Source organism: Arvicanthis niloticus, chromosome 28, assembly GCF_011762505.2.
Source record: "Arvicanthis niloticus isolate mArvNil1 chromosome 28, mArvNil1.pat.X, whole genome shotgun sequence".
NCBI classification, from domain to species: domain Eukaryota; kingdom Metazoa; phylum Chordata; class Mammalia; order Rodentia; family Muridae; genus Arvicanthis; species Arvicanthis niloticus.
The window spans coordinates 7,631,605-7,657,753 of NC_133436.1; the positions used below are offsets into that span (position 1 = coordinate 7,631,605).

General features: G+C 42.5%; 1 protein-coding gene across 5 annotated transcripts in view; it reads left to right on the top strand.

The window, feature by feature from the left end:
• Prkn (parkin RBR E3 ubiquitin protein ligase) overlaps positions 1 to 26,149 on the top strand; it is a 1,141,511-nt gene that overhangs the window by 736,356 nt on the left and 379,006 nt on the right. For all 5 annotated transcript variants that reach the window (XM_076926642.1, XM_076926645.1, XM_076926643.1 and 2 more), the window contains one exon: positions 4,405 to 4,541. In XM_076926642.1, coding sequence (XP_076782757.1) covers positions 4,405 to 4,541 — 137 coding nt within the window. The remainder of the gene's footprint in view (positions 1 to 4,404; positions 4,542 to 26,149) is intronic.

Genomic DNA, 26,149 nt, shown 5'->3' on the forward strand with positions numbered 1-26,149 from the left:
CCCTTTCCAAACTTTCCCCAAATTTATACTCATTAAAACATAACTCCCCTCACATGTTCAGAAACCTTCATCTGTTTGGACTACCATATCAAAAGACTAGAAACCATGGAGTTAATGAAAAATAAGCATTTATTTCTTAATATTCTAGAGGTCCTAGATCAAGGTCCTAGAAGTCCTGGTGTCTGTGGAGGATGTGCTTACTGGCCTCCAGACAGAGCTTCTCTGTCCTTGCACAATGAAAGGAATGAGGGAACTCTGAGGTTCCCTTCACAACTGCACTGACCCCACTCACAAGGTCTCTAGGACCTAGCACCTTCTCCAAACCTTGCCTCCTAATGTGGTGCCTTTAGGGACAGTGACTCAGTATATGAAGTTTACGGAGAAGCATTCAGAACTCAGGAAAACCATCAGCGAGGAGCACAGTCAAGAAAACATGAATCATCCCACACCCTGTACAAAGTCTGCACTGTCTTCCTCCTTCCATCTCTTCTCCTCATTTGGTCACCATGACCAAAACAACTTATAAAAAGGAGCCATTAATTGGGATTATGGTTCCAGAGGGTTAGCACTGACAATGGCAGAGCAAAGACAGGATACCAGGAACTGCAAACAGGAAGAAACGAGAGCTCACTCGAAGCCCACCCTCAGTAACACACCTACTCCAACAAGGCCACACCTCCCCACTTTCCAAAAGAGTTCTACCAACTGGGAACCAAACATTCAAACATATGAACCTATGGGGAGGTGCCACATTCTCATTCAAACCACCACAACTAGGAGTGTCTTAATAAAAGGTCAGCAATATTACTTCATAGCTTTATAAAGAAATTCAACTTGCTGGTAATTCTCTGCGAAATGCAATTGTATTTATATAACTTCTATGGGTGGATATATATCTATATTATCTATATTAATAGATAGGTAGATAGGTAGGTAGATAGATAGATAGATAGATAGATAGATAGATAGATAGAAGATAGATGTGTGTTCAACAGATCCAGTTAACTGCCTTTAAATGTATGTGTCATAACATGTGAATTTATGTGTCTGTGCTTACACTATCTCCATGTCTGTTCATTTATACTAATTGAGTGTATACAATAAACAATGAAAAGTCTGTAATGGCTCTTCTACCACCTTGACTTCTTGCAGTTTGGATAGTTGTTCTTTTTGCCAAGAGAACAAATGTAAGTGTTTATGTTTTCTCCTCCTGCTGCTGGGCCAGTTCCCCATGCTTACCCTTCACACCCTGGTGGCTTTAACTTCAAGAGAGATAAATGGACCTCATGCCCGGGACTGGCCACATCTGTATTTCTGAGAGTATGGCCCCTTCACTTCTCACTGTCTACCAAGGCATTCTCCCCATTTCTCCCATTTCTACTCATGCAGATGTTCTCTAAAGCTCTGTCTGAAACCTGCAGGTTTTGTAGCAGTTCAGGCTAACACTAGCTGCTATGATGAGTATCCCCTAAGGGCCCACATCCCAATGCCTGCACTTGTGGATCTCTGACTGCCACTGCTCTCTACTTGCCATTTACACTGGAGAGAAGCACTATGGTATGACATTCACCAGCACCAGAGAGCCACCCGATGCTAGGAGGCTTCTTTCCAGCCCCATACATGGCAGGAGCCCCTTCTTGGTAATTAGGACTAACTACATTGGCAAATTTCCCTTCCACCTCTGTCTCAATTCAAGGAGCATAAGTGGCTCCTGTACTCTGCAAAGATTCTTCTGTGTTTCTAGGAGAGCATGCCTCCCTCAGCTCCACCCTGCTTCCTTCTGTGAGATTACAGTGGTATAGGGCATTAATGTGCCTTTAACTTCGGATGGATGGTCTGTCCTTTCAGGTCCCAACTTTGGGCCTCTAAAACCTTCTTTAATGTGTGGCACCCTGATTTTTTGTAGAATTTGTCTTATGTAAGGCCTTCTTGTATGCGTTCCATCTCTTGTTAATCTGTTTTCAATACCATCATGTTGTTAATAAGGAGCAAGACATGTTCTGTGGATTGTGTAGATGACCTATATGCCTGTGGACCACATTATAATTGAAGGAGAAACAATAAATGTGGTAAATGCATGCTGCCCACCTGACCTAAGCAAACTCTCCCTCAGAAAGAATCAATGTTCATGAGGGCCAGAGAGACAGTTCAGCAGTTAATAGCGCCAACAGCTCTGTAGAGGACAAGTTTGGTTCCCAGCATTAAACCATGTATAACACCAATACTCAGGATCCAATGCCCTCTTCTGACTTTCTCAGGCTCCTTCAGGCATGTGGTATACATCCATACATTCAGGCACACACATATACACATAAAGTTTTTTTTAATGTTACGAAGAACCTATGTGCTGAGACTGTGGGATGGTAGAGCATGGGTGGATTGGTTTGATTTTACCAATTGTTATTTGTTTTCTAGGGTCACCTGTAAGTACTCCTTTTAGACTTGTTATCTACAGGAAATTTTACACGTTCTAATGGTCTCAACAGTGTTCGCTTGTGATGATACCGTGTTGGCAGTCTAAGCGTTGGTCTGCCTTAACATCACCACAATCAGATGAGAGCATCTTTCTCATTGCTTATCTGTACAGATGATGGTAAAACATAGGTGCTATATAGATCACACTTAGTGTGTGTGTGCATGTGTGTGCAATAGGAAAAGTTAGAGAAATAAAGCATGCTATTTTATATTTGTCACAAGGAGAGTCGCTGGAAGGAAAGGGTTGAAAGTTCAGAGCAGTTAACTAAGGATCTGGATGTAGGACTCAAACCCCTCAAGGGGACTGTGGTGTGCTCAGAAAAGAGGACGTTCATCATCGCACCCAGCAGTGTTCATGGACTCTTTTGTGGTATTAACACACCAGGAGATGTTTTTCCACTCTCTGTGTTAGTCGCTGCTTTGAAATAAGTGAGATAACAGAATTATTTAAACCTTGTAGTTGTTAAGAAATTATCTGCTACAATGCTCATATTTAATCTTGATTTTTTTTTCCCTAGGGAAAGGGCTTTTTTAAAGAAACAAATCCTGTAACTGCTAAGACTGGGTATGAACGGACATGGTTGTATTGTGTCTTTGCCTAGGCAATGGGCTTATCTAAGTTGACCACAAGGCAATGTCACTATTGAATTGGGAAGGATCTCAGATTAATACAATTATTTTGTCCCCTTCTTCACATAAGCACATGTGATTCATTTGCCAGCAAAGTGATTTGACTCTTCACGAGGTGTATTTTCTTATAACCACATTAGTTGCTTCTATATTGCTGTGATACAAAACCGTGACCAAGAACAACATAAGGATAACAGAGTTAATTTGGCTTATGGTTTCACGGGGATAGAGTCCATCATAACAGGGAAGGCTTGGCAGGGAAGCAGGAGCAGGAAGCTGGCTAATCACATTTTTATCTACGTATTAGGAAGAGCAAGGTAGAGAACATGAAGTGGGTCGTAGCTAAATATTCTCAAAGACTACCCACAGAGACATATTTCCTCCAGCAAGGTTCTGCCTCTTAAAAGTTCAGTAACCTCCACCAAACAGTGCCACCAACTGGGGACCAAGTGTTCAAATACATCAATACATGAGCCTATGGGAGGCATTTCTCATTCTAATCACTACACAAGGTAGTCCAAAACTTTTAGGATGTGTGTGTGTGTGTGTGTGTGTGTGTGTGTGTGTGTGTGTGTGTGTGTATGTGTGTGTGTAATATTCTTATAACCACAATTTGAAAAATTGAATGTTTTCATAAAATAATGGCTATAGAACAGACAAAATTCTTAAAATAGAAAAGAATCCCATTGACTAATCTCTTGCTTCTAAATTCTTTTTGTTTGTTTCTTTGTTTGCTGAGGTAACAGTAATGACTGTTGGACATAGCTCCTTTAGGGCAATGGTCATTTTTCTTTTGACTTTGGAAACTTGTGATTTTATGTATCATGACAGTTAAGTTCAACAAGCAGTGTAAATGGCCTGCTTCTTTGGGAACATCAGAGTTATATATACACAGTATTCACCAAACAGAGGGCACACTGAATGAGGAGGAACAGTGTGTCCATGCTGTGGCCAGTGTGTAGTCAGGGACTTGTCAGTGAAAGTAGATACTAGGGCTATCTCCTACGTATTGTGAGTGAACAGAGTAATTGAGAATCAGGGAAGACCTCTAGCAAAAGATGATATTCAATCTCATGTTTAAACAACTGACTGATGTTGACTTTAAATATAAAGTAGCATAGTTAATGTTCTATGCAGCTCATGGGGTGCCTCCATTGTCTAAGGTATGGCCTTGGAATGAATGAGTTCAAGGTTGCACAGTCCCAGTATTGGCACAGGGCATGTGCAAGGCAACCTTTGCAATTATAGAATTCTTTCCACCCTGGAAGTCCCATAGAAGCTTCTTCTTTGTCTGTGCAGGAGCCCTGTCCTGGTCTTCCAGTGTACCCACCGTCACGTGATCTGTTTGGACTGTTTCCACTTGTACTGTGTCACAAGACTCAACGATCGGCAATTTGTCCATGACGCTCAGCTTGGCTACTCCCTGCCGTGTGTGGGTAAGAAAAGCCTTTTATCCTTTTCTACCTCTTAATACTAATCAATCACAGAAGAGTTGCTGATGCAAAGCGCATGCCTCATCCTGGCTCAGGAGTTGAAAATCTAAATATGGTCATTTCCGATCACCCAATGACACAAAACTCCTGGGAACCGTGCCCCACTAGAATCTGTGTGCCTTGCTACTGTGGATACAGAGCAGTTTCATCCAGATGTTCCAGTAGAATGGTCTTTTGCCACTGGATTTGCTGTTGTGTATCTTCTCATGTGCTTCTTGTCTAAACATTCGTTACAAAGTCTACTCAGTCCTTTGTTCATTTTTAAACTGGATTATTTGGCATTTTGTTGTCTCACTGAAGGTTCCTTGTGTGGAAGAGATGGTCCAGTGAGTGGTAAGGGTGCTGGCTGCCTACGCCTGATAAATTGAATTTCATCCCAGAACCTGTCATGGAAGGAAAGAACCTATTTCAAGTTGTCCTCTGACCTGCATGCACTCAGCCATGACATACACACATGCAATACGTACACAATACATATATGATACATACATATATACATATATGTATATGTGGATACACAAACATGTACAATAATAATTAATAATAAGAAATAAATGTTTAAGATATCTAGACACCATATTTTAACACATTTTAACACATCTATTGTTAAAATTCATCCCCTTCCATAGTTTATCTGTTTACCAATAATTTTGGCAAAGTCCAATTTATTGACACCTTTGTTATTTTTGTGTCAAATGTTACTCATTGTCATATCTAAGGTAATGTTCATTTTTTTCTATGATTTTCTTGGAGAGTTGACCTTTTTTATTAAGTCACTGATGCATTTCGAGTTATTTTTGTGTATTTATTATGGTTAGTATCCCTGGATCTCCACACATATATTTTAATGACTATAATGAGATTGGATGTTCCCCACTGACTGGAATATTGTACCTAGACACTTGTGACATTCTGGAGCCTTGACTCTGTGGTCATTTCTCTCTTTGGCTTTAGTCAGAATCACAGCAAACATGCATATACCTCTAAGTGACACAGATCCAAACACAAGAGGCTAATTACAGTGCTGAGTCTATAACTCACCCTATTTATTCAATGTTTTTTTATCTGCCCATGCTGAAATGATGTTTTATCATAGTTTACATCTATGTACATCAATACATGGATCAAAACCTCACCGAAACATGCCATGTTTTCATATTTTTAACAAATCATCAAACCCCGGAGAATCACTTGTGGATTTCCCAGATTCATATACTTGGGGATGGAGCAAACAGTGTATGTGTGCCATGACACCCCTGTGGAAGTCAGAGCACAGTTTGAGGGGGTGGTTTCTCTCCCTCCACCATGTGGGCTTCAGAGATTTCAAGTGCCTTTACCTACTGAGTTATCTCACTGATCCCCGTATCATTACTGAAATAATTTTGTACTGGTAAATCATTTTCCTCACTAAATCACAGTCTGTGGAAATGGTTCTAAGTACCCATTTTAAGTTTTTTTTTTTTTCCATAACTCGAGATATATTTAGAGTTTGTTTTTTGCATGTTTATTAAATGCCAGCCTTTAATTTTGGAAAAGTGTGGACATACAAAATTAAAGAACAAAATTAGCATGCGACCCCATGGACCTTCTACTCATGTGGTGCAACAGGTGCTATGTGCTTCTCAGGATTCTTGCACAGCGACTAGAACCAGTGTTTCTTTGGCAGCTCTGCTTCACACAAGTGAGAATTGTGTTTGGGGGTCAGAATCTGAGCACTTTCCTGGGGTGCTCCTTCCCCCTGGGTTCCTTCTTATCTTATCTGAGCTGGGATGGGGAGTGGGAGCCAGAAAACATCCCTTTTTAAATTACAAATTACAATATTAGTTTACATGGACTTCTTCAGTTCAGATTCAACTTTATGGAATTGTTATTGAAAAGCACCCGTATTGCAACTGGTGTTTATTTTCCCTTGGCAATAATAATAATAATAATAATAATAATCCCTTTCACTGAGTGACAACTGGATGATCATCCATGCCCACTCTCTTCAGAACCTCATCTTTCCCCTCAATAGTATGCATCGATGTATCATAGAGCGATCACTCCTGAACAAAATATACTTCCTTCATTCCTCAAAATACACCATCACTAAATTCCATTATGTACATATACTGTCATTCTCTTTATTGTAGAACATTTGGTTTTTTTATTATTATTAGTAGTAGTATTACAAACATTGTTCCGACTGGCTGGCTAGTGTGGGCACAGACTTTTCTACTGCTGTCAGAATAACCCTGAGATAAATTCCTTGCAAGGTTGGGGGGGGGGGTTGCTGTGCCAACAGGTCAAAGGTAAGACATGTGTTTATTTCCGTTTCTGTGTCCCCCTCCCAGAAGGTACAGATAGACTCTCTCTCTGCCTCCCCAGAGAGGTTGGGGACATTTTCTAATCACATATTTGAGAAGTAAGAGTATCCTGTGGTTCTGCTTTTTTTCTAATTTCAACTTTTTCCATGTTTCTATAGTCTATCTCTTTGTCTCAGTCATTTGTAAACCAAGAGGCGGGTTAAGGGAATGCATTTTATGAGGTGTTTTCGACGTAGCATGATGCCGGCAGCCCTGTATCATCAGAGCAGCAGTGTGTAAAGCTAGAGCACGGCTATGTTTTTAATAAGAATGCATTTAGATTAGCCTCGGTGCAGCTAACTTGTGGTCACAGATGTCAAAGAATTGCGCCGAGGAAAGCTCTGCCCAGCCAACCTGCTGCATTGAGCTCTGTTTGTTACATAGGCTCCAATTTTGTTCTAAATGCCTGTTTGAAAATTAACTAATTTCAGTTTTAACTATGTATGCCAATGAGGTGGAGGGCCTCAGAGCTGTGAACCCTGGATCTCATCTTCGTGTCTCATTGGTGAGTGAGGCAGGCATTAATGAGCTCCAAATTCTCTGCCCCGTTCCCTTCTTTCATATTATCATAAATGCCTATGAGTCCCCTTCATCAGTGATTTAAACATGGTACTCAGAATCTTGCTTTCTATGTGAAAAAATGTCTTCCTTCCGTGGAGAGCGTTCTCCCCGGCGCATCTTCCCTATCACATTTAACAAGAAACAACAAGCCTCATATCTGTCTATGTCACTACTGAGAAAGAGTGAGGCAAATAACCACAAGCCGGAAGAGCCCACAGCAGAACTCCTGCCACTTGACTGTGAGTAAACTCTCCACTCCGCACTACCATCCATTCAAATGCTCGAAGCTTCATCTCCTTATCGGTGTTTCCGCGTGTATTCCCACATGCCTCTCCAAAACCACCTCCTCCTCGTGATGGCTTAACTCGCTTAGCGGCGGCGGCATCTGTGATCCTGTATTATGTTCACTTTAAAAGATGCTTGACTTTGATGCTATTCGTGCATGTTTTCCCACATTGTGTGAAAGACTCAGGTGCTGCTAGATGTTTTCTCAGTGTGTGAAAATCGGCGGCTCAGGTGAGACATCCTTTGCAAATACTATTTGCTTAGCTTTAACCTCTCACGCCCAGGGTAATGGTTCCTCAGTTGCCACCTCATCAAAGGTAGACTGCACACTCCATCAAGGGAACTCTGTTAAGAACAGTACCACCTGTCCTTTAGTATTGCTCTTTTTTCTTTCTGCTCATTAACTTGGCTGGCATTAGAGACAATTCACTGGCAAATTGGTTCTTTAAATCAGCTCAGTGGTTCACACATAGGCTGAAGCATTTTCAAATGCCCAGGATTAAATTGAGTTACCCTGCTAGAGTGCTGACTAGTTAACATTTTCTGTTGTTATGTCAAAATACCTGATAATAACTTAATAACTTAAGGAATGAAACATGTATTTGGGACTCACAATTTGAGGGGACCATCTGCCAGAGTGAGAAGGTCCTTTGAGGCAATTGGTCACCTTACACCTACAATCAGGAAGCTGAGAGTGGTAAACATTAATGATATAGCTTTCTCTCTCTTCCATACTGAGTCCAGGGCCCCAACCCATGGGATAGGTCTTCATGTCTTGATCAAACCTTTCTGTAAACACCATCATAGGCATACCAGGTTCTTCTTTGCTTCCACGCTGATGATAGACACAGTTATGTAGACAGTGAAGCTTAACTGCCACAGGTACTGTGGTTTCTGTCACAGTAGAAGCTAATGTGACTGAGACGTCAGCCCTGTGTATGTGGAGCTGAAGGCCGTCCATACTGCTACTGTTCCAATGCCTAGCTTCTTACTAGTACCAGTTTGGGAACCCAGATGCCCATCTCAGCCACATGGTTCTTTATAGCTTCCCATGCCCCAGACCACACTTGAAGACAAGCAGCTGATGGGCCCTCAGGGAAGGCACCAGGGTGTACTGTAGGCAATGTGAATGTCTTGATGAAAGGCCTTGTCAGCAATGGTGTAAAGCCCAGATCTGCTTTGGCCCTCAGTCTTTAATATGCAAGCCAGCACAAAATGTTCAGTAAGTGCTACCAGAGTTAAAAATGATATTCTCAAACACAGGCCAAACAGCCTGTTTCCAGAACATGTGCCAAAATTTTACATAAAAATAGGGGCTTTCCGGGGCACATGGGGGGGGGGGGGAGACTACATAGTGCTTTTAAAGTATCTGCTGTACCAGTTATTAGCCTTGCATGCTAAGAACTACTTTGAAATGTCAATGGACCTTCTCAGTGTGTTCTCAAGACTGAACATTCATTACCAGTGAGTGGAGCTTCCTCCGGTCTAGGGCTGATTTATTTTAGAACTCATGAGGTGAAGGTTGTGAGCTATGAGCAGCTCACCCTAATTCATTCATCCTGAGCACAGGTGTCTCATGGCCCTGGGTTCCATCAGAATGGCTTCCACCTTCCCAATGGCATGCCCTGGACATTGCCACAATTAACAAGTGTATTTGGGTTGGGGTTACTATCTTGTTCTGATTGCCTTTTGTTTTCCTGGTCCAGGGTCACTTTGCATATAACTTGTACATCCAGACTTCTCATCACAATGACAAATAATCTAACAGAAGCCACTTGAGGAAGGATTTATTTCTCTCTGAGTTTCAGAATTGTCAGTCCTATGAGAAATGAGGGCTCTGGGCCTCTTTTCAGTCTGAGGTATGCTCAGAGCTCATCACAGAGTCACAGATAAGCAGGAGGCTTGAAGCCCTTTGCCTCTGCCAGTCTCAGAGCTCTGGGGAGGTGGAAAGCTGCAAGCAGTCTCCTGTGTGGCTGAGCCCTCCCTTAGAAGACAGGCCAATCTGAAGCTACGGAATAGATATTAGATAAGACTGAGTCCTGAACTAACAGGATGAGGATTCAGGAAGGGGCTTTGCTGGAAAGGCTTAAGGTTTGTAACTCCCCAAAGTTCCTGCCTCTGGGGAAAAGAGGGCAGGCATTTTTTTTTTTTTTTACAGTCGGGGACTTTTAAAACCTCCACCTCACATCAACACACCACACCAGCCATGTTGCCTTTTCTCTGTGCTGGTGTCCCTTTTCTGCAGAATGGTGTGTCTAAAACTGTTCCAGTTTCATTAATCTCAATTCTGCTATAATAGAACCAGGGTCTCTTTTTCACAATTAGTCGGGGCAGGGCATGGTGGAGTGAATGTGCTCAGGTCATAGTGGCCAGAGAGCAGAGGGGAGCTGTACAGGCCTGTAAAGTCCTACACAGGCTTTCATTCCCTCCAGGTACCCAGCCCCCTTATATTATGGAGCCCACTTTCAAAGCCCCTTCATTCATCTTCTCTAGAAACATTCACATCATTGCGTTTCTCAGCACCCTCCTCCCCAACCCCCAATGACATGAGGATTGTTGTGTGAACTTTTCCTGGGGAGATGCAAACCAACGTCTGTTCATGATAGAGCACAGATGACAGGCCAAAATAAAGAGTCCATTGAAGTCTGACCTGGTGAACCAGTGAGTCTATTGGGACTATATACCGAGTGTGGGTGGAGGGCTACTTACATAAACATGGGTTACTCCCAAACAGCCATTCTTCATGAATCATCTCTATTATGAAAGACAACCTCAAGGAAGCTCTGTTATGGAGCCCTTCCTTCAATAAGCCTTCTGCTTCCTGAACATGCTAAACTTTCCCATCACCACTTGTCCCTAGTGGAAAGTTGGAGGGATTGGTAACTGGGATTCCTATGACCTTCTGCTTCACCTTTTATCAAGAATGTTAGTAGCTCTTCTACTACTACTGTAGACCAAGACTATCACTATATTAGCCTGTTCAGTTAGTTGCCAAGGTTACCATGGACCAAGGACTCTCTGCTCCATAATGGCAATAGGATGGTCATGTCATTTTTTTCCCTGAAGGAAAAAATTGTATTGCAAGGAAGACCAACCACCACATCCAGTCTCCACAGTCCACCAGGGTCCTCAGTGTCTTTGCCCACAGCCTTGCAGCATGGGACAGGTGTTTCTGGTCCTTTTATGATGCTGAAATATCCCTTGTGCCTACAGAGACGAAGAAGCCTGGGTTTCAGACAGCCAGTGGGGATGTTAAACACGGTGGGTGAAATAAAGAATTGTTTTCTGGCTGTAAATGTTGATCTCCCAGCTAGATACAAGGGCTGAAATCAAGATGATGCCTAAAACCACACTAAAAAAAAAAAAAAAAAAAAAAAAAAAAAAAAAAAAAAAAAAAAAGGCAATGTACCAAACAACAAACCATCATTTTTTTTTCTTCTCTTGTCTTTAACCAAAGCCAGTAACTATTCTTTCTGCCTTGGAATTAAGCCAAAAATTCTAAGTTTCTCAAATCACTACCCTTCCTTCCTGTTTTATCTTTTGAGTGATTTAGCAGTTTTGATGGTCTCCTTTTTACTTAGAATCCTGGAATACTTTAAAAGAGGTGGGGGGGGGGGCTAATTTACCTACCACAACTAAAGCTACCCCCAATACTCAATGGCTTGTCACAGCCAAAGTTTCCTTCCTCTATGCCATGTGGGTTGCTGTGCAGCCTCTACTCTACAGCATTACTCAGAGACTCAGGACTTACTTCTACTATCTCATGGCTCATCCCAGTAGCTTCCAACTAGTGCCATAGGACTATAGGACTATGGCATAGGAGTGCAGCCATCAGCCATGCAGATGGGGCAGGGGCCAGACAATGGATCATATCACTTCTTCCTGTGTTTCTTACAGTACAGTCTAGAGCCATGGATACAAATAAGCCCGGAGTGCACACTGAAGCCTGGGGAGGCGGGTTGAGAGACGGAATCCAGCGTGTGTCAGGGGAGGAAGCACAAATAGGCCTGCAAGCCGAGCAGTCTCAGCATGGGTGCAGAGTCTGGTGAAAAAGCACAATTTATCACATGGTTTTTCTGCATCCCTCTCCCTGCCTGCAACAGAGGCAACACTTCATCAAGTCACTTCATTATACGGAGTGAGTGGTACACAGACAAGGAACAGAAACAGAGATGTAGGGCAAAAGTGATGTTGTCCCAGAGCTCATTTAGCTACATCAACAAGGCCATGTCTGTTTGGCCATCCATCTGGCCCTGAAATTGCTGCCTTTGGAGAACTCCTACCTTAGAGGCTCCAGGAGGAACTTATGTTCATTTGAGGCATGTACCTGTCTTTAGTGAGTTACAAAGGCTCGAAGTCTCTGCTCCTCCATGAAGATGGCTGAGTCTTAATTTGCTTGAATATCTGTGTTCCAAACTTCTTTTTTGTCGTTGTTCATTTTTCTTACTCTTTATGTTTCACGCTACTAAAATTAAACATTTTGTTCTTTGTTTGTTTTTCCCTTGAGGCAGGATCTCTCTACATAGCCCTGACTGTCATGAAACTCACTATGTAGTTCACGCTGGCCTCGAACTCAGAGATTCACCCACCTCTGCTTCTGGAATGCAGGGATCAAAGGTGCATGCCACTGCACCTGGCTAAAATAAGCACTCTTAAAGAAACTATTCTGCTCAGCTGTGTGAGGATAGCACTAAACACTTCCAGGTATAAATCCATTACTTATCTGATCGGATCTAGCAGATGCCTGTGAGAGTTGATGATAATGCAGGGTTCATTCAAACATGCCTGATTTTAGGCATTTTTCTCTGTTTATTAACATGCCCAAACCCCTTTCTACTGCTCTGTGACTCAGCACAACTTTGAACATCTACAGTGGACATATCAGTGTTGAGACAGCTCTTCTGAAACCAGAAGGATTGTGGCAGCAGTCAGTGAGTATTAACTGACCTTTGAGCCAGTCATTTAAGTTGTTTAGACTGAAAAGGTTATGGCGAGCCACATGTATCAAACACACACGTCTATATAGTAAGACCAGGAATGGTGATAAGAAGCTTCAACAACCACCACCAGGCCAAGAGAAGGGACATTGCCTGTAGCTCAGTGATCTCCATGTGACCTCCCCAGCCATGTCTTCCTTCTTTCTGCTTGGGAATCATTCCACGACCTTTCTCATAGTCACTACCTATGTGTATAACCAAGTTAAACAGGGATACACTAGCGTTAACCTTTCAGCTTGATACCTGGGTAGTTTTACCAGACTGCCTTCCCCCGAAGACTGTCGCTTCACAGCAGTAGTCCCGGTTGCTGTGTTGTGATGTGCGCACTGCTGCAACATACAGGGACTTCATTCCTAGATGTATCTTATCCGTTTTATTAATGGCACCAGATGCTGGCTTTGTGTGTGTCTCTCCTCTTATCTCAGTTGTCACCTAAAATCTGAGCATACAACCAGAAATACAAATGCAAATGTTCATGGTGACAGCAAAGCATCATGTGACTGACAGGAGCACCACACTGTGATTAGTGTCCTCTGCTGATGACATTTATGAATCCTGGCTCGCAGCCTGCGTTGCGCGCCCTTTGTGCAGCCATCAACCGCTTTACGCTCAGTCCTTAGGGCATCGCCCTGGCAGCTCATCCAATGGTTTAGATCAGAGTTTGGTAGTAGTCAAGGGGCTTCTGAGCTTTGGTTGACTTGGAGCAGCAGATGAGATGCTCAAATGCATGCTAGGGTATGTTCCCGGTGCATGACACACTCTATGGCCTCTGATGGCTCTCAAAATGTGGTGTGTGCTTTGTCTTCCCAAGCTACAGACTTGTGCATCCTGTCCCAACTCAACTTTATTCTGGAAGAAAGTGGGGCTGTTATACCCTGTAGCTCAAGAAAGTATGTGTTTGAGGCCCAATTCGCTTTCAATCTTACATATACACTTCCTGATTCGGGCCCAGCTGTTCATTGCTCTAGCTGTGAATTGTGGGGTGTCTTGGAAAGAGAGATTTCTGAACCATCCTTCAGGGAAGATTTACCAAATACCAGTGCCGCGGGGGTCAAGCAAGAGGCTCTAGTCCTTCCAGACGAAGCGAGGTATCTATTCTTAAAGGTTTCTAAAGGAGAGGGGGCTCTGCACTCTGAGGAAACAGACTTAGTCAATATGTGATCTGAGCTACCTGGCAGAGATAAGGGAAGCAGGACACGGGTGACTTTGGCTATGTAGCAGAAGTCACCTTTTCTCTAAGGGGTGGGGCTGCTGGGGGAAACGTGTAATCTTGAGTCAGGCTGCCTCCTGCCTGGGGCAGTAAAGGGTGGGTACTGTCCTGCTCACTGTCTGCTTAGGGCTTGCTGCTCTCTGTGTGCCCTCATCACACCTAGGGCATGATCATTATCCAAAGGTATACATATATATGCACAAATACATATATGTATATACAGAGCCATGGCCCTGAATATATGCATATAGACATACATATGCATATATTCAGGGCCATGGCTCTGTATTCAGTGCCAAATGTTGTTGTGTGTGTATTCACATTAAACACACACACACACACACATACACACTTAGTAACCATGATAAACTTTATTCTCTCTCACCCTGCGATGTCTTGTGTTAATGAGACTTCAAGCATAGAAATTGGTGTGAGCTGGTGACCTCCAACTGTCTCCCAAATAATTAATAATGTGCTTAGAGGGGTTGATTTACATATTCATGAGAGTTGAGGCCATTTGGCTCCTAAGCAAGACAGCGAAAAAGTTTAATGTTTCGAATGTATATCAATTTTAACGGGAAGAGGAGTGGTTTAAGAGTCTAGTGTCGATATGATACTGAACTAGGCAATTATACCATGTGTTCCCACTGAGGTCTGCATGTCTTTCAGGTTAAAGATAAACCTATATCCTATTCTGCTAAGACTTTGAAGAAGTTAACGTCTTATATTTTCTGGTTTTTTTTTTTTTTTTTTATTTTTTTCTATTGTCTTCTTTCCTTTCTTCTTCCTCCTTGCTGGCAGTGACAGCTCTTTCTAGGCAAATGCTTAACCACTGAGATACAGCCCCAGCCCCAGTAACCACTCTTTCTAAATGCTTACACAGTGTTTATAATAGGTCACTACAGTAGCTTGTTTGGGTCTCACATTCAATGGCTTAAACAATAGATTTCTTTTCCCACAGCTATGGAGGCTACATATTCAAGTTCCAGGTTCCCTTAGGCCAGTTTCCTTCTCGTCTTTACACGACACACTCCTCTGTGTGTCTGTATCCCAGTAACTGATGTGAACTGATCAGTCAGACTGGTCAAGACCTTTCACAAGCAGTCATAAGTAATCTACACCCCTCCTTTAAAGGTCTGCTCTTCATTTACAGCCACACTCTGAGGCACCAGGCCCAGGACTTTTAATTTGGCAAAGTAGACGCGGTTTAGCTTCTTACCCACCATCTAGATTCCGAACTAGTTTCTAGATATTATGTATCCCCGAATTCTGAGAGGACTGCTTGAGCATGAAGCCTATTCATATGTGCTCTTCCCCGTGGTTGAAATGGCATGTAGGTATGCCTGTCCGATTTCTTTCCCCAATGCCCGTGCTCCACACATCAGCTGGTCCTCCACATGTCTGCTTTGAAGATCTAAGCCGCTCCCAGCATGCATTTGAAGAAGGATCCTCTTACCCCACCCTCATACCCACATCTGACATTCGGTATACTCTGAGATGGCAGTAGCTGTGTGGCATCTGCTCATGCCTTGGTCCTTCAGTCCCCAGCATAGATGGTCAGGGTCTGCAGTCTCTATAAATGATTTTAATAATTGGAAATTTAACATGCTACCACCAGCGGAGTCTACACTGAAATGGCTCCTGTTCCGCTGCAGGCAGTTTCTGTCCAGGGTGGGTGTTTCAGAAGGTAGATGCTTTTCTTCTAAGTAGGAACGGTCTTTTACTCTCTCACTCCTTTGGGCCTTGTCTGTATCTTCATGGTCAAGCCTGTTCTCTACCTCCAGAGTCTAGCTGGATTCAGGAAAGGAAGGAACAAAAGGAAATGTGTGTCTTTCTGGAAAGCAGCTGTGCTCAGCCCTTTGCCACCAACACAGACATGATTCTTTCTTACGAACCCTTCTCCTGAAGGTCTCCTATCTCTTCATTTCTTCAACCACAGCCTGTCCATTGGCCAGTTCTACCTGAAAGGGATCAAGAATGATGTGGTCTAGATAAAGGCTGGGGAGTCAGGGATGACTGGTTTATCACTTGGCAGTCTTGGTGGCTCAGCTTCTACATGGAAAACTTGGTTACGTGCTACACATGGAGGAGTCCAGCATATGGATGGAAGACAAACTCTGTGTTCAGATGCACTGAATAAATGGCAGACCTGCTATGCTGTACAAAAGGCTTGTTTCCTCATCTTAAGATGAAAACAATTCTGAACTCAAGGCTAATTAAAAGCAAACCTTGTATAAAGGTGGCCAGTGCACTTCCCACTGGCTGACACCCACCACAGCATCCCAGTCAGCATTCCTGCAGACTCCTGCACTCCCGCCTCAGAGCAGATAGATACTGGGACCTTGTGATTGGCATGCAAAGTTTGAGTGTGCACCTCGAGCGGTGTAGTTAAAAAGTGAAACTCAAATTCTCTTCGTTACTTTGTCTACCTCAGCAAAGTGCCAAACTATGGAAACAATAATTTCCTTGGAGCTGGACATTACCATTTTCTTTATAACAAGTATACAATGTGACATGAATGATGGATTATAGAAATCAGATTGAGAGTCATCAACAAATGCTCTTATTAAAACCATTAAGTTTGATTTACTACAAGAAAGATTTTTCAAGCTGTCTTTAATAGAGAAGTCTGTCTGTGGAAAGGTGAGGAGACATCACTGAGGCCTCCTTTGGTCTGATGCTCCTCTGACTGGCAGCATGCCTAGCTGCCTTGAGCTTCTTGTGAGTACAGCTTTCAAGGCCTTACTTGAATATTAGGTATCGAGAATCCCTTAGTTGGTATGATTTTAAAAATATAAATCTAATACTCTTCAGAAAACAAAAAATTAGACTAGAATTAAGGAAAGTGGGGAAACAATGTGATCCATTTATTATTCCAAACCGTGTTTTGTATTTTAAATGAATCAAGCATTTTTTATACAAAATAACAGAAAACATAATTTGTATATGCATCCCATTTTTGGAATGTCATCACCAAAGACAGAAACAACATGGTCACTGGGGTATATCTTTGTGTGAGGCTTCTGTACCGATCTCATCTGGGTATGAGTTTCTACATCTCCAAATGCAAGGTTCAAAAGAGCCCTCTCACATCCCACTCCCAGACCCACTTAGGACCATGTCTGCTCTGAATTAGGAAAAAAATGAAGTTAAGCTATCCCAGTAACTTCAGGTAGCAGTAGCATCTGACAGTGCTTACTTCTCCGCTGTGATAATTCCTAAGCACATTCCCTGTGTAGCCAAAGATGCCATGACAGACATGCTGTTGTTACTGCTTCCTCTCAGAGTGACGTTCATTCTTGCTCTGCTGGACCTTGCAAGGGAAAGGTTAATACTTTTTCTTTGGGTTCATTCTTTGAGACCTGCGACAAGATGAATTCATCAATTCATACTTGTCCCCCAAGCCAGCTTGTGACTGGAAACAGTACTACTTGTAGTGTCATAAATCTGGTCCTGACTCAATCGGTAACTAAATGCCTCATTTATTTGCTCAAAGTTCTATTAAGGACTTACTCACTATTATATGCTGAGGAAGCAGGGGGTTTTTTTTTGCATCGCCTCAATGAAGGGTTACAGTGATTCTGTTGGTGCTTACTGAAGAGCTCATCTCTCAGACGAAGAAACCGAAGCTCCTAGAAGCTAACTCTAAACTCTAGCTTGTCTAATTCAAAGCCACCATAATTTCCTTCTCACCATTATTTATAAAACTTTTTTTCACACCCAGGGTCTTTACTGCCTCAGAGGTGCTGTGGTCCCTGCCTACTGGCCTCCAAGTCTACAGCTGCTATTTGACGTTGGTCAGACCCCATGTCAACAGCCATACTGAGATGGAGAAGTAGAGGCAGTACCTCTCCAGTCTCCCTTCTGTATACAGATAAGTGCTTATCACAGTGGGTTCACAGAAGCACAGATAGTCATTGTCCTTAAAGTAATTCTAACGTATCAAAGATAGCATTTTATTAATATTTTTTTTTTGGTTTTGCACTGCTTGGGATGGAACCAAAGGCTATGTGCTTGGGTTCCTAAACTTTTGTTATCTCTGATCCCTTTTTTACCCATGAAATTTTTATGTGGTCACAAATATTTATGTATATAAAATAGTTGCAAAAATCCAATATGAATTGGGAATGAATTATCAAGACAGTTGTTTTAAAGGAATTTTCTGATGTGCAACAAATTCTGTTACCATCTATTTAAAATCGAAATCACGTACACATAACAATGAGAAGGATGTGTTATCTTCACAGGAAGAACTGAATCTTGGCTGAATGTTTGGTCGTGTAAGATACAGAAACCTTCAGCATTTCTCAGAGTTGATTTCGGTTTGTTTGTTTGTTTTGTAACTATCAATGCTGAGAATTCCACGTCACATAAATATGTAGCTCCTCCTCCAATAACAGAACTACATCTAGGGTCATTTTCAAAAGTATTGGAAATTCTATCCTTAAGCCTAAGCCAAATTCAATGAATTGTTTTAAAACAAAACACAAGGCAGCAAATCAGACAATTTATAAACTACAAACTTTCTGGCATAGTAAAATCCAGAGATATACTACTATATGGCTTACATACTACAGAATGGTGGTAGGAAATAGATGTCATTGTTATCTGTGATAGCTGTAAGAGCGGAGACTTCTTGTGTGCACAGAAAAAGCACTTCACAGCACATGGTGTTCAGATGGCATGGTTGGTATCTCACTGAACAAAGTGCCTTCATCTTGTGCTCAGAACAAAGGCTACAGTAAGGTCACAGGTGCAGCATGGGCCAGCAATGCTGGAAACATCTTGGCTTCATCATGAATTTGATTTTAAATCAATGTTTGTTCATTGTCCGTTCAGAAACTTTTCATCACTGCCAAATTTTTACAACCCACGCCCACCCCACATTCAGCTTCATGCTGCCATGCAAAGTCATGGCTCACATTTTAAGAAGCTGAGCTCTGGATTATGACATTGAGCTAGAACCCCCAACCCAAACACTGAATTCCAACTGCTCTCCAAAACTGACATTAAAAAATAAACTTACATTTGCTCAGATTCCAAATAATTTATTTGGAACAAATAAAATTATTTATTCCAATAAATGCTGTGTTACATAGAGCAGTGGGCCCTGTAATAAAAAGACCAGGGGGTAAAAAAAATATGGATGATGTACCCTCTAAAATGACTCCAGACAATTTTAAGCAGTTCTCTTCCTACTGTTTGAACTTTAATATGCCCTCTCATTTGGACCATGGTTTGGGTGAAACTTTATGGTCCTTATTAACTAACAGTGTAATGAAAGACCCTGGTTTAAGAGGGACAAAGAGCTCTCGTTGGATGAAATGCCACCGCCACCATTAGAATTTACTTATCTAATACTTCAATTTAGATGGTGCTATTTCAGGAATAGGCTGTTGTTCCAGGTTACTTGCGGCTTCTGTAGCTGTCATCATATCTGCGGGAATAACTACCTATAAACTGTGCTTAACTTTGCCCCCACACTAAGTATAGCACAGCAGGTGTAAACTAACAACAGGCTGATCCAAAGTTTACTTCCCAAAGCAAACCTGTATTTTGCCATTCTTCTTTCTGATCTAAACATAAAAATAAATCAAGGTAGAAAAACAGCTGTAAAGCTGATAATGAGATTTGCAACCAGCTAAGGCAGGACCTAAATCATGCAAAAAAGAAAAAAAAATCCTATTGTTCACCATCTACTCTGCCAGTAATTTAAGAAATATCAGGTTAGGGAACAGGGTCCCACCCTGTCATTGGACAAAATGGACACTCATGGGCATCTTCTCTTTGTCCCAGTGCATGCCTGGCCCTAGGAAAGAACATAGAATATTGTTCAAGCCTTTTGGAGTACAGTCCCAGGTACCAGGGACATTCTGTTTACCAGTGAGTCTGAAATGATGCTCAAGTAAATAATAAGCATTTCTGAAAATTATGCAATCACACAGGTAAACACTCCGAGGCGTTTGAGTCTCCCGGGAAGAATAGCATGGGTTTTGCAAAATTGCTTATAATTGTGAATTGAGCATTTGCAAAGGAACCCAGCATGGTCGTAGGAGGTGCATTGTCAGAGTTTAGTGATGGAGCCTTTCCATGAGGAGTTCGAATATAAAAGAAAACATTTCCAGTGCTTTCCTGATGGCAATAAAATATATGTTTCAGAACACTTAGCATACTATTCTAGAACAGACTACAGAGCTACTTGGATACCTGGGGGATTTAATACCAACTGCCTTGAATTTAAGAAGGCATTTAACTATTGTTTCGAAAAGCCCAGTATCCTCATGAGACAATGACCAGAAAGCATGGAGATAGATTTCCAATTTACAGATATTTTTGACTTGTATTACAGAAAGTATTCTAATGAGTTTCCTGCTTTTACTTCACATAGACATGCTTAATTGGCTGAATTCTTAAAACTTATACAAATACTTTTCTCCTATTACAGAAATAAATGCTTATTTTCATTTTAAAAAGATACTTGAGCTCATATTTGGAGTAACTGTGTTGAGATTTGCTGTCTTAGGGAAACATAGAATAATACCTGAATAAAAACAAGGACATCTGTAGAGGATCCCAGTTTGTACAGGAAGTCACCAAAACATAACACATTCTTTCTTTGCATCCATTCTGCAGGAAACAGCATCTGTCTGAATCATAGTCAGGGGCACGGTTTTGCAGAATAGAAAGGCTAGCCCCCGTCAATGACCTGAAACTTCAGGGAGGGGTTAACACATACTCACCGAATAGCAGAGCAAGAAAAGGAAGAAAAATGAGACAAGGGGAAACTGGCTAAAAAGAGGAAAAAAAAAGTCCTGGGTCATCAAGATGGCTCATGGGTATAGAAGCTTGCTGCTGTCAAGTCTGATGACCACTCTCAGAACCCACCTGTCAGGAGAACTTACCCTGCAAGTTGTCCTCTGGCCTCCACATGTGTGCCCTGGCACTCACAAGCACACACATACAAATACAAACAAACAAGCAAACATGCACATACATGCATACATACTACATACATACATACACACATACATAAAATAAGCGTAATAAATTTCTAAGAAAAAACCCTCAAAGATCAAGTCAAACTCAAGGCACAGAATAACTCAGTATGGCCACAATACTATGAAAATAGAGACATGGGCAGGGCCAGCAAGTGTGTGTGTACCTTGAGTGACAGTGGGGACTTTTGTCTTCCTTAAAGGGCCTTAGAGAAGCCACCCCTCCAGGTTTAGAATAAGAAAGACACAGAATCCAATTGGCATCTTCCAAAACTGTTCTGAACCCAGCCACCTTGGGAGCATTCTGACTTGCCCAGGCCGGCTGCAGGTGCTCAGGCACTGGGAAGGCCACTGATTTTTAAGTGTCTAACCTGTCTTTGTTGGTTTCCCACCTGTCTTTGTTGGTTTCCCAGTGGGTTTGTGTGACGGGAAGATGGGTAAGAGGAGGATTGTATGGCAGTGTGGAAGTTTCTGGCTTCAGGTCAGGGTGGGTGAACACGGCCACAAACACCTGGGAAAAGTAAAGATCCCCTTTTTCAGGGATTTAACAGTTACCATCAATCCATACCTGGAGCGAGCATTTGTTTAGCATTTGCAAAGCCATCTTCAGATTGTTTCTGGGAAGCGATCAGAAGAAACTGCATCATGGAACTGTCGAGGCCCGAGCAAAATGTTGAGGCCCGGGCTGCCCCAAGTTTGGCAGCCACTGTATCCTGGCCCAAGCTGCTGCGCCAGTCCGCAGGTTGAGGTTCAGCAAGAGAGAGAGTGAAGACGGACTCGAAGAATGGAGACCAGACAGAGTGTGATTCAATCCCGTTTATTCTTCAGTCTCTCTTCCTAGACCAAGTCCCCAGTCTTGAGTTCCTAGTTCCTAGTTGTACTCCTGTTGTTCTCTTCCGAGTGTCTAATGTCTACTCCTAGTGTCTGAATCTCTGTTACTCCAAACTGTTCTCAAAGTTGTACTCTCGAAAGTGTCTCCCTAAAGAGTATATTTCCTCTAAGTGTCTGATTCTCTCTCTGTCTGCCTCTCGCCTTTATATGTCTCACTTCTAAGCCACGCCTCTAAGTCACACCTTTAATCATGCCCTTAGGTCTTCTCTCTAAAACTGATATCTACACTTCTAAGTCACACTCTTAAGTCACACACCTTTAATCTCACACACCTTTAATCTCACACACCTTTAATCTTATGCACCTTTAAGTCTCACACACCCAAGGTATCTAAACCAAGATTATCAGAGTGTTCTCAGCTGTTGTAGGCTATTGTAATCCAAGTCTCATGTCAGGGTATATGGCTCAATATGGCTGCAAAGCTGATAGCCGCTTTCTGCTAAAAGTCAGCCCCCAACATGGAACCCTAAAAACAATGAGAAAATTAAGTTGCTCAGAGTTTAATGTGGATAATATGCTTTTCACTCTGCTGTGGTTAAATGGAGTGAACCAAGGGCTGGCGAAATTTGCCTCTGAGCTCACAATACTGGACAACAAGCAATGGGTATGGAATTTCTTCTTCACACTAACATGGCATCCCAGTTTGCCAAGGCGCGGGAGAAGTTCCTCTCTGTCTTTTGAGCATTGGGTACAGAACCATCCAGAACTATGGTAGGATGAGAGGAGGAATCTTACTCAGAGCAGAAGTTTCTCAGGGACAGGGGTGGGTCTCACAGTGCTGGTGGCCCCACTGGCCAGAGGAGAGTTTGTCTGTAGGTGTGGCTTCACCTTGCTGCCTGTCTGCTTCCTAGCCCCTTGGCTATGAGCAGCTTCCTTCTTCTAAGCAAGAGTCACAGTAAGAAGTCAGACTAATTTCAGTCAGTCAGGGATATCCACACATCCCTTTGGAAACTCTCATCTCCCCAGATAACACGAAGACTTTCTATGCCATGGACTGGACCTGTTTAAAATGAGGATTTCGCAATTTTGGATGCTACGAAGAGTGGAACTAATGAACTCCGTAGCAGCTGTGATGTTGTTATGTCCTATTTCCAGCCTGTGACCTCAGCAATCTCTTTCCATTTCCCATTTCATCCCCGTCTTTCATCCTCTTTAATTTTATTCTCTGTGTGCATGTTTGCACAACCATCCCAGACCCTTTCTAGAATGTCGCTGGAAAGGAGGGATCAGAAGAAATTTCAGTTTGAAGACATCAACCTTGGTTAAGAGCAAGTGCAGCCTAGACTATTGCAGCTTCTCAACAGGAAGATGTCAGTACAGAATGTACTACTAAAAAAGAACTGGGTTCTCCTCCTGAGACAGTCGTCCTGGCTCCATGCTTGGGGTGTACCTCAGTTGTAGACTGATTGCACAGCAAGCACAAGGTTCAGGAGAGAGAGAGAGAGAGAGAGAGAGAGAGAGAGAGAGAGAGAGAGAGAGAGCCAAGAGCAGCCTTCTCATCTTGATGTGTCTTTGGATTCCCTATTTTGCCCAGGGCCAACCTTAGGCACAGTCACTTTAAAGTAAGTGCCTAGGTGGATTCTCATGGCGAGATACAGACGTTGGTGTCTTTGACCTCTGGTTATGGTTCCCAATCTTCTAACTCTGTAAATAGAAGTCTTCATTTCACCCTGCAGAGTGCTTTTCGTAAATCAAGATGGCTACCATATTAATACAGTTGTAGAACCCTACCCACTGCTACAGCCATTTGCTGATCTGAAATTCCTGCACGTGCGGCTGGGACAAACATAGCTTGTGGGTTAGAAGGCCCAAAGGGAAGCACTTTGGTTCTTTCTGAGTCATACTTCTAGTGCTTTTGTCCTTGGCAGCTTCCATTCTGTTACCCCTGGATTTTGCAGTCACCTCAACATTCCTATGTCCAGGTCCTCCCTCTGTAATCTTCTGACTACCATCTTTGAAAAATTCAAAGTCCTTCATCTTCCCCTAGCAGGGCTCAGTGCATACCCCCCCCCCCCCCCCCATGTCTCCATGTCAGCCAAGTTCCCTTCTTCTGGTGACTTCCTGAATCCTTCCCCTTGTGACTCACTTCATGGATGCTATCTTGAGGTTTTAAACTCTTACCCCTATGAGGTTTTAAACCTCTTCTTTGCCATGCTTAGATGCTGTACCTCCCAAGCCTGCTGCCTGCCTATGCCCCTTCGATAGCCTCAGACACCTAAGTCTACCCTCCCCAACCCTGCTCACCTCCCTGTGTCCCCTGTCATAGCCTCCAAGACACCTGCCTCATGATCCAGCCTGGGGTCCTCACCTAGAGTCTGGATTTAAATAATTCTGAGAACTCCTATTACTTAATCCCAGCACTTGGGTGGCAGAGGCAGGCTGATCACTGAGTTCGAGGCCAACATGGAATATAGAGTGAATTCATTGCAGGACAGCTAGGACTGCACCGAGAAACCCTGTGTCTAAAAGAAAGGAGAGAGGGGAGGGGTGAGGGGAAGAGGGGGAGGGAGGCAAGGAGGGAAAGAGGGAGAGAGAGAGAGAGAGAGAGAGAGAGAGAGAGAGAGAGAGCCAAGAGCAGCCTTCTCATCTTGATGTGCCTTTGGATTCCCTATTTTGCCCAGGGCCAACCTTAGGCACAGTCACTTTAAAGTGCCTAGGTGGATTCTCATGGCGAGATACAGACGTTGGTGTCTTTGACCTCTGGTTATGGTTCCCCATCTTCTAACTCTGTAAATAGAGGTCTTCATTTCACCCTGCAGAGTGCTTTCTAAAATATAAATTCAGAATTAACATTCAGAAAGCAGGGGCTGGGGATTACGCTAATCAGTTGCTTCTGGTCCTGCCAAATGAAAACCTCATAGTTTTCTGAAGTCAGTATGCTCGTGAGTTTGACTCTCGGGGCACCCTTGGATATTTTGATATTACCAGCTGTTAGAAATGGATGATTTTAATGCACATTGGGTAAATCTAATGAAGGTCATTTAGCATGTGAATATTTTTAAGCCTTTGACTAAGGCTTTCCGGATCATTTTTCTGTACAGCACAAACTTACATACATGTATCCATGCATCCATTAAATAAACTTATATACGTGCATGTATCCATTGGATAAAACATATATACATGCATGCATACATCCATTGAGTAAACTTAGCATTGGTAACAAAATATAAAAGTAGACAGTTTCTTTTTTTCAAATAGCTTGTTCTCTCTCTCTCTCTCTCTCTCTCTCTCTCCCTCCCTCCCTCCATTAATTAACATCTATTAGAGGCAAATACCGACCATATTTGTTGACTTGACAATTTGTTGACAATGCATTATTATTTGTTCATAATGACTGCTATCCTGTGACGAGATGCTACATAGACCATCTCTTTCAACCACACTCTCTATTTTAAGGAAGTCCATCCCTGTGGAGCCATTGCAGAATAACAAAACTGTGACATAAACAACTCCTCTGCTGCATACAGTCAAAAACTATGGATCATGTTACAGTATTTGCTGTCTCTCAGATCTCAATCTCTTCATGTCGCTAATGACAACTTAGACACTGTGGTGTATAGAATGACATGTGTTAGGAAACATACATGTTGGTGGATGGTCTTTCTGTACACATGCTTCAACTCACTGTAGACTGACACATGTTAGGAAACATACATGTTGGTGGATGGTCTTTCTGTACACATGCCCCAACTCATTTCCATTTAATTTAATTTTATTAACCAAAAGTACTAAAGCTAAAATCAGAAGGGGAAAAGGTCTTTCTCCTCTCCGTAGGTGTTGTTTTTAGCATCTTCATTAAAATAAAAACCACTGGCACCCAATCACCCAATCACGTGTGTGAGCGTCCATGGGTGTTACTTGGCTTCTGGCTGCTGAGTGTACTTGTGAGATCGAAGAATCTCAGTTGGCCATTGTGCCTCTATACAGTGTTCCCAATTAAGGTGTGAATGACACTGACTAATTAAATTGGAGAAAGGGGTATTCATAAGTGGATGGCGTAAATACATAATAGAGTTAGCAGTTGACACCGTGAGCATACAAGTCTTTTAAAGATAATGAGGTGTGTGGTGAAGGAGTTTTTTAAAGCCATAAGAAAGAATGGAGGCCATTTGATTGGCACACATGGTATGTGAAAACAGTCCCGGGTGATCCTTAGTGTGTATAGTCTAAATGTGGGGAAGCCTAAAAAAAAAAACCACTTTACAGCAGTTATATTGTCTGGACAGTGAGCATTAGATGGACACTGTTTGATACTAATAAGGTT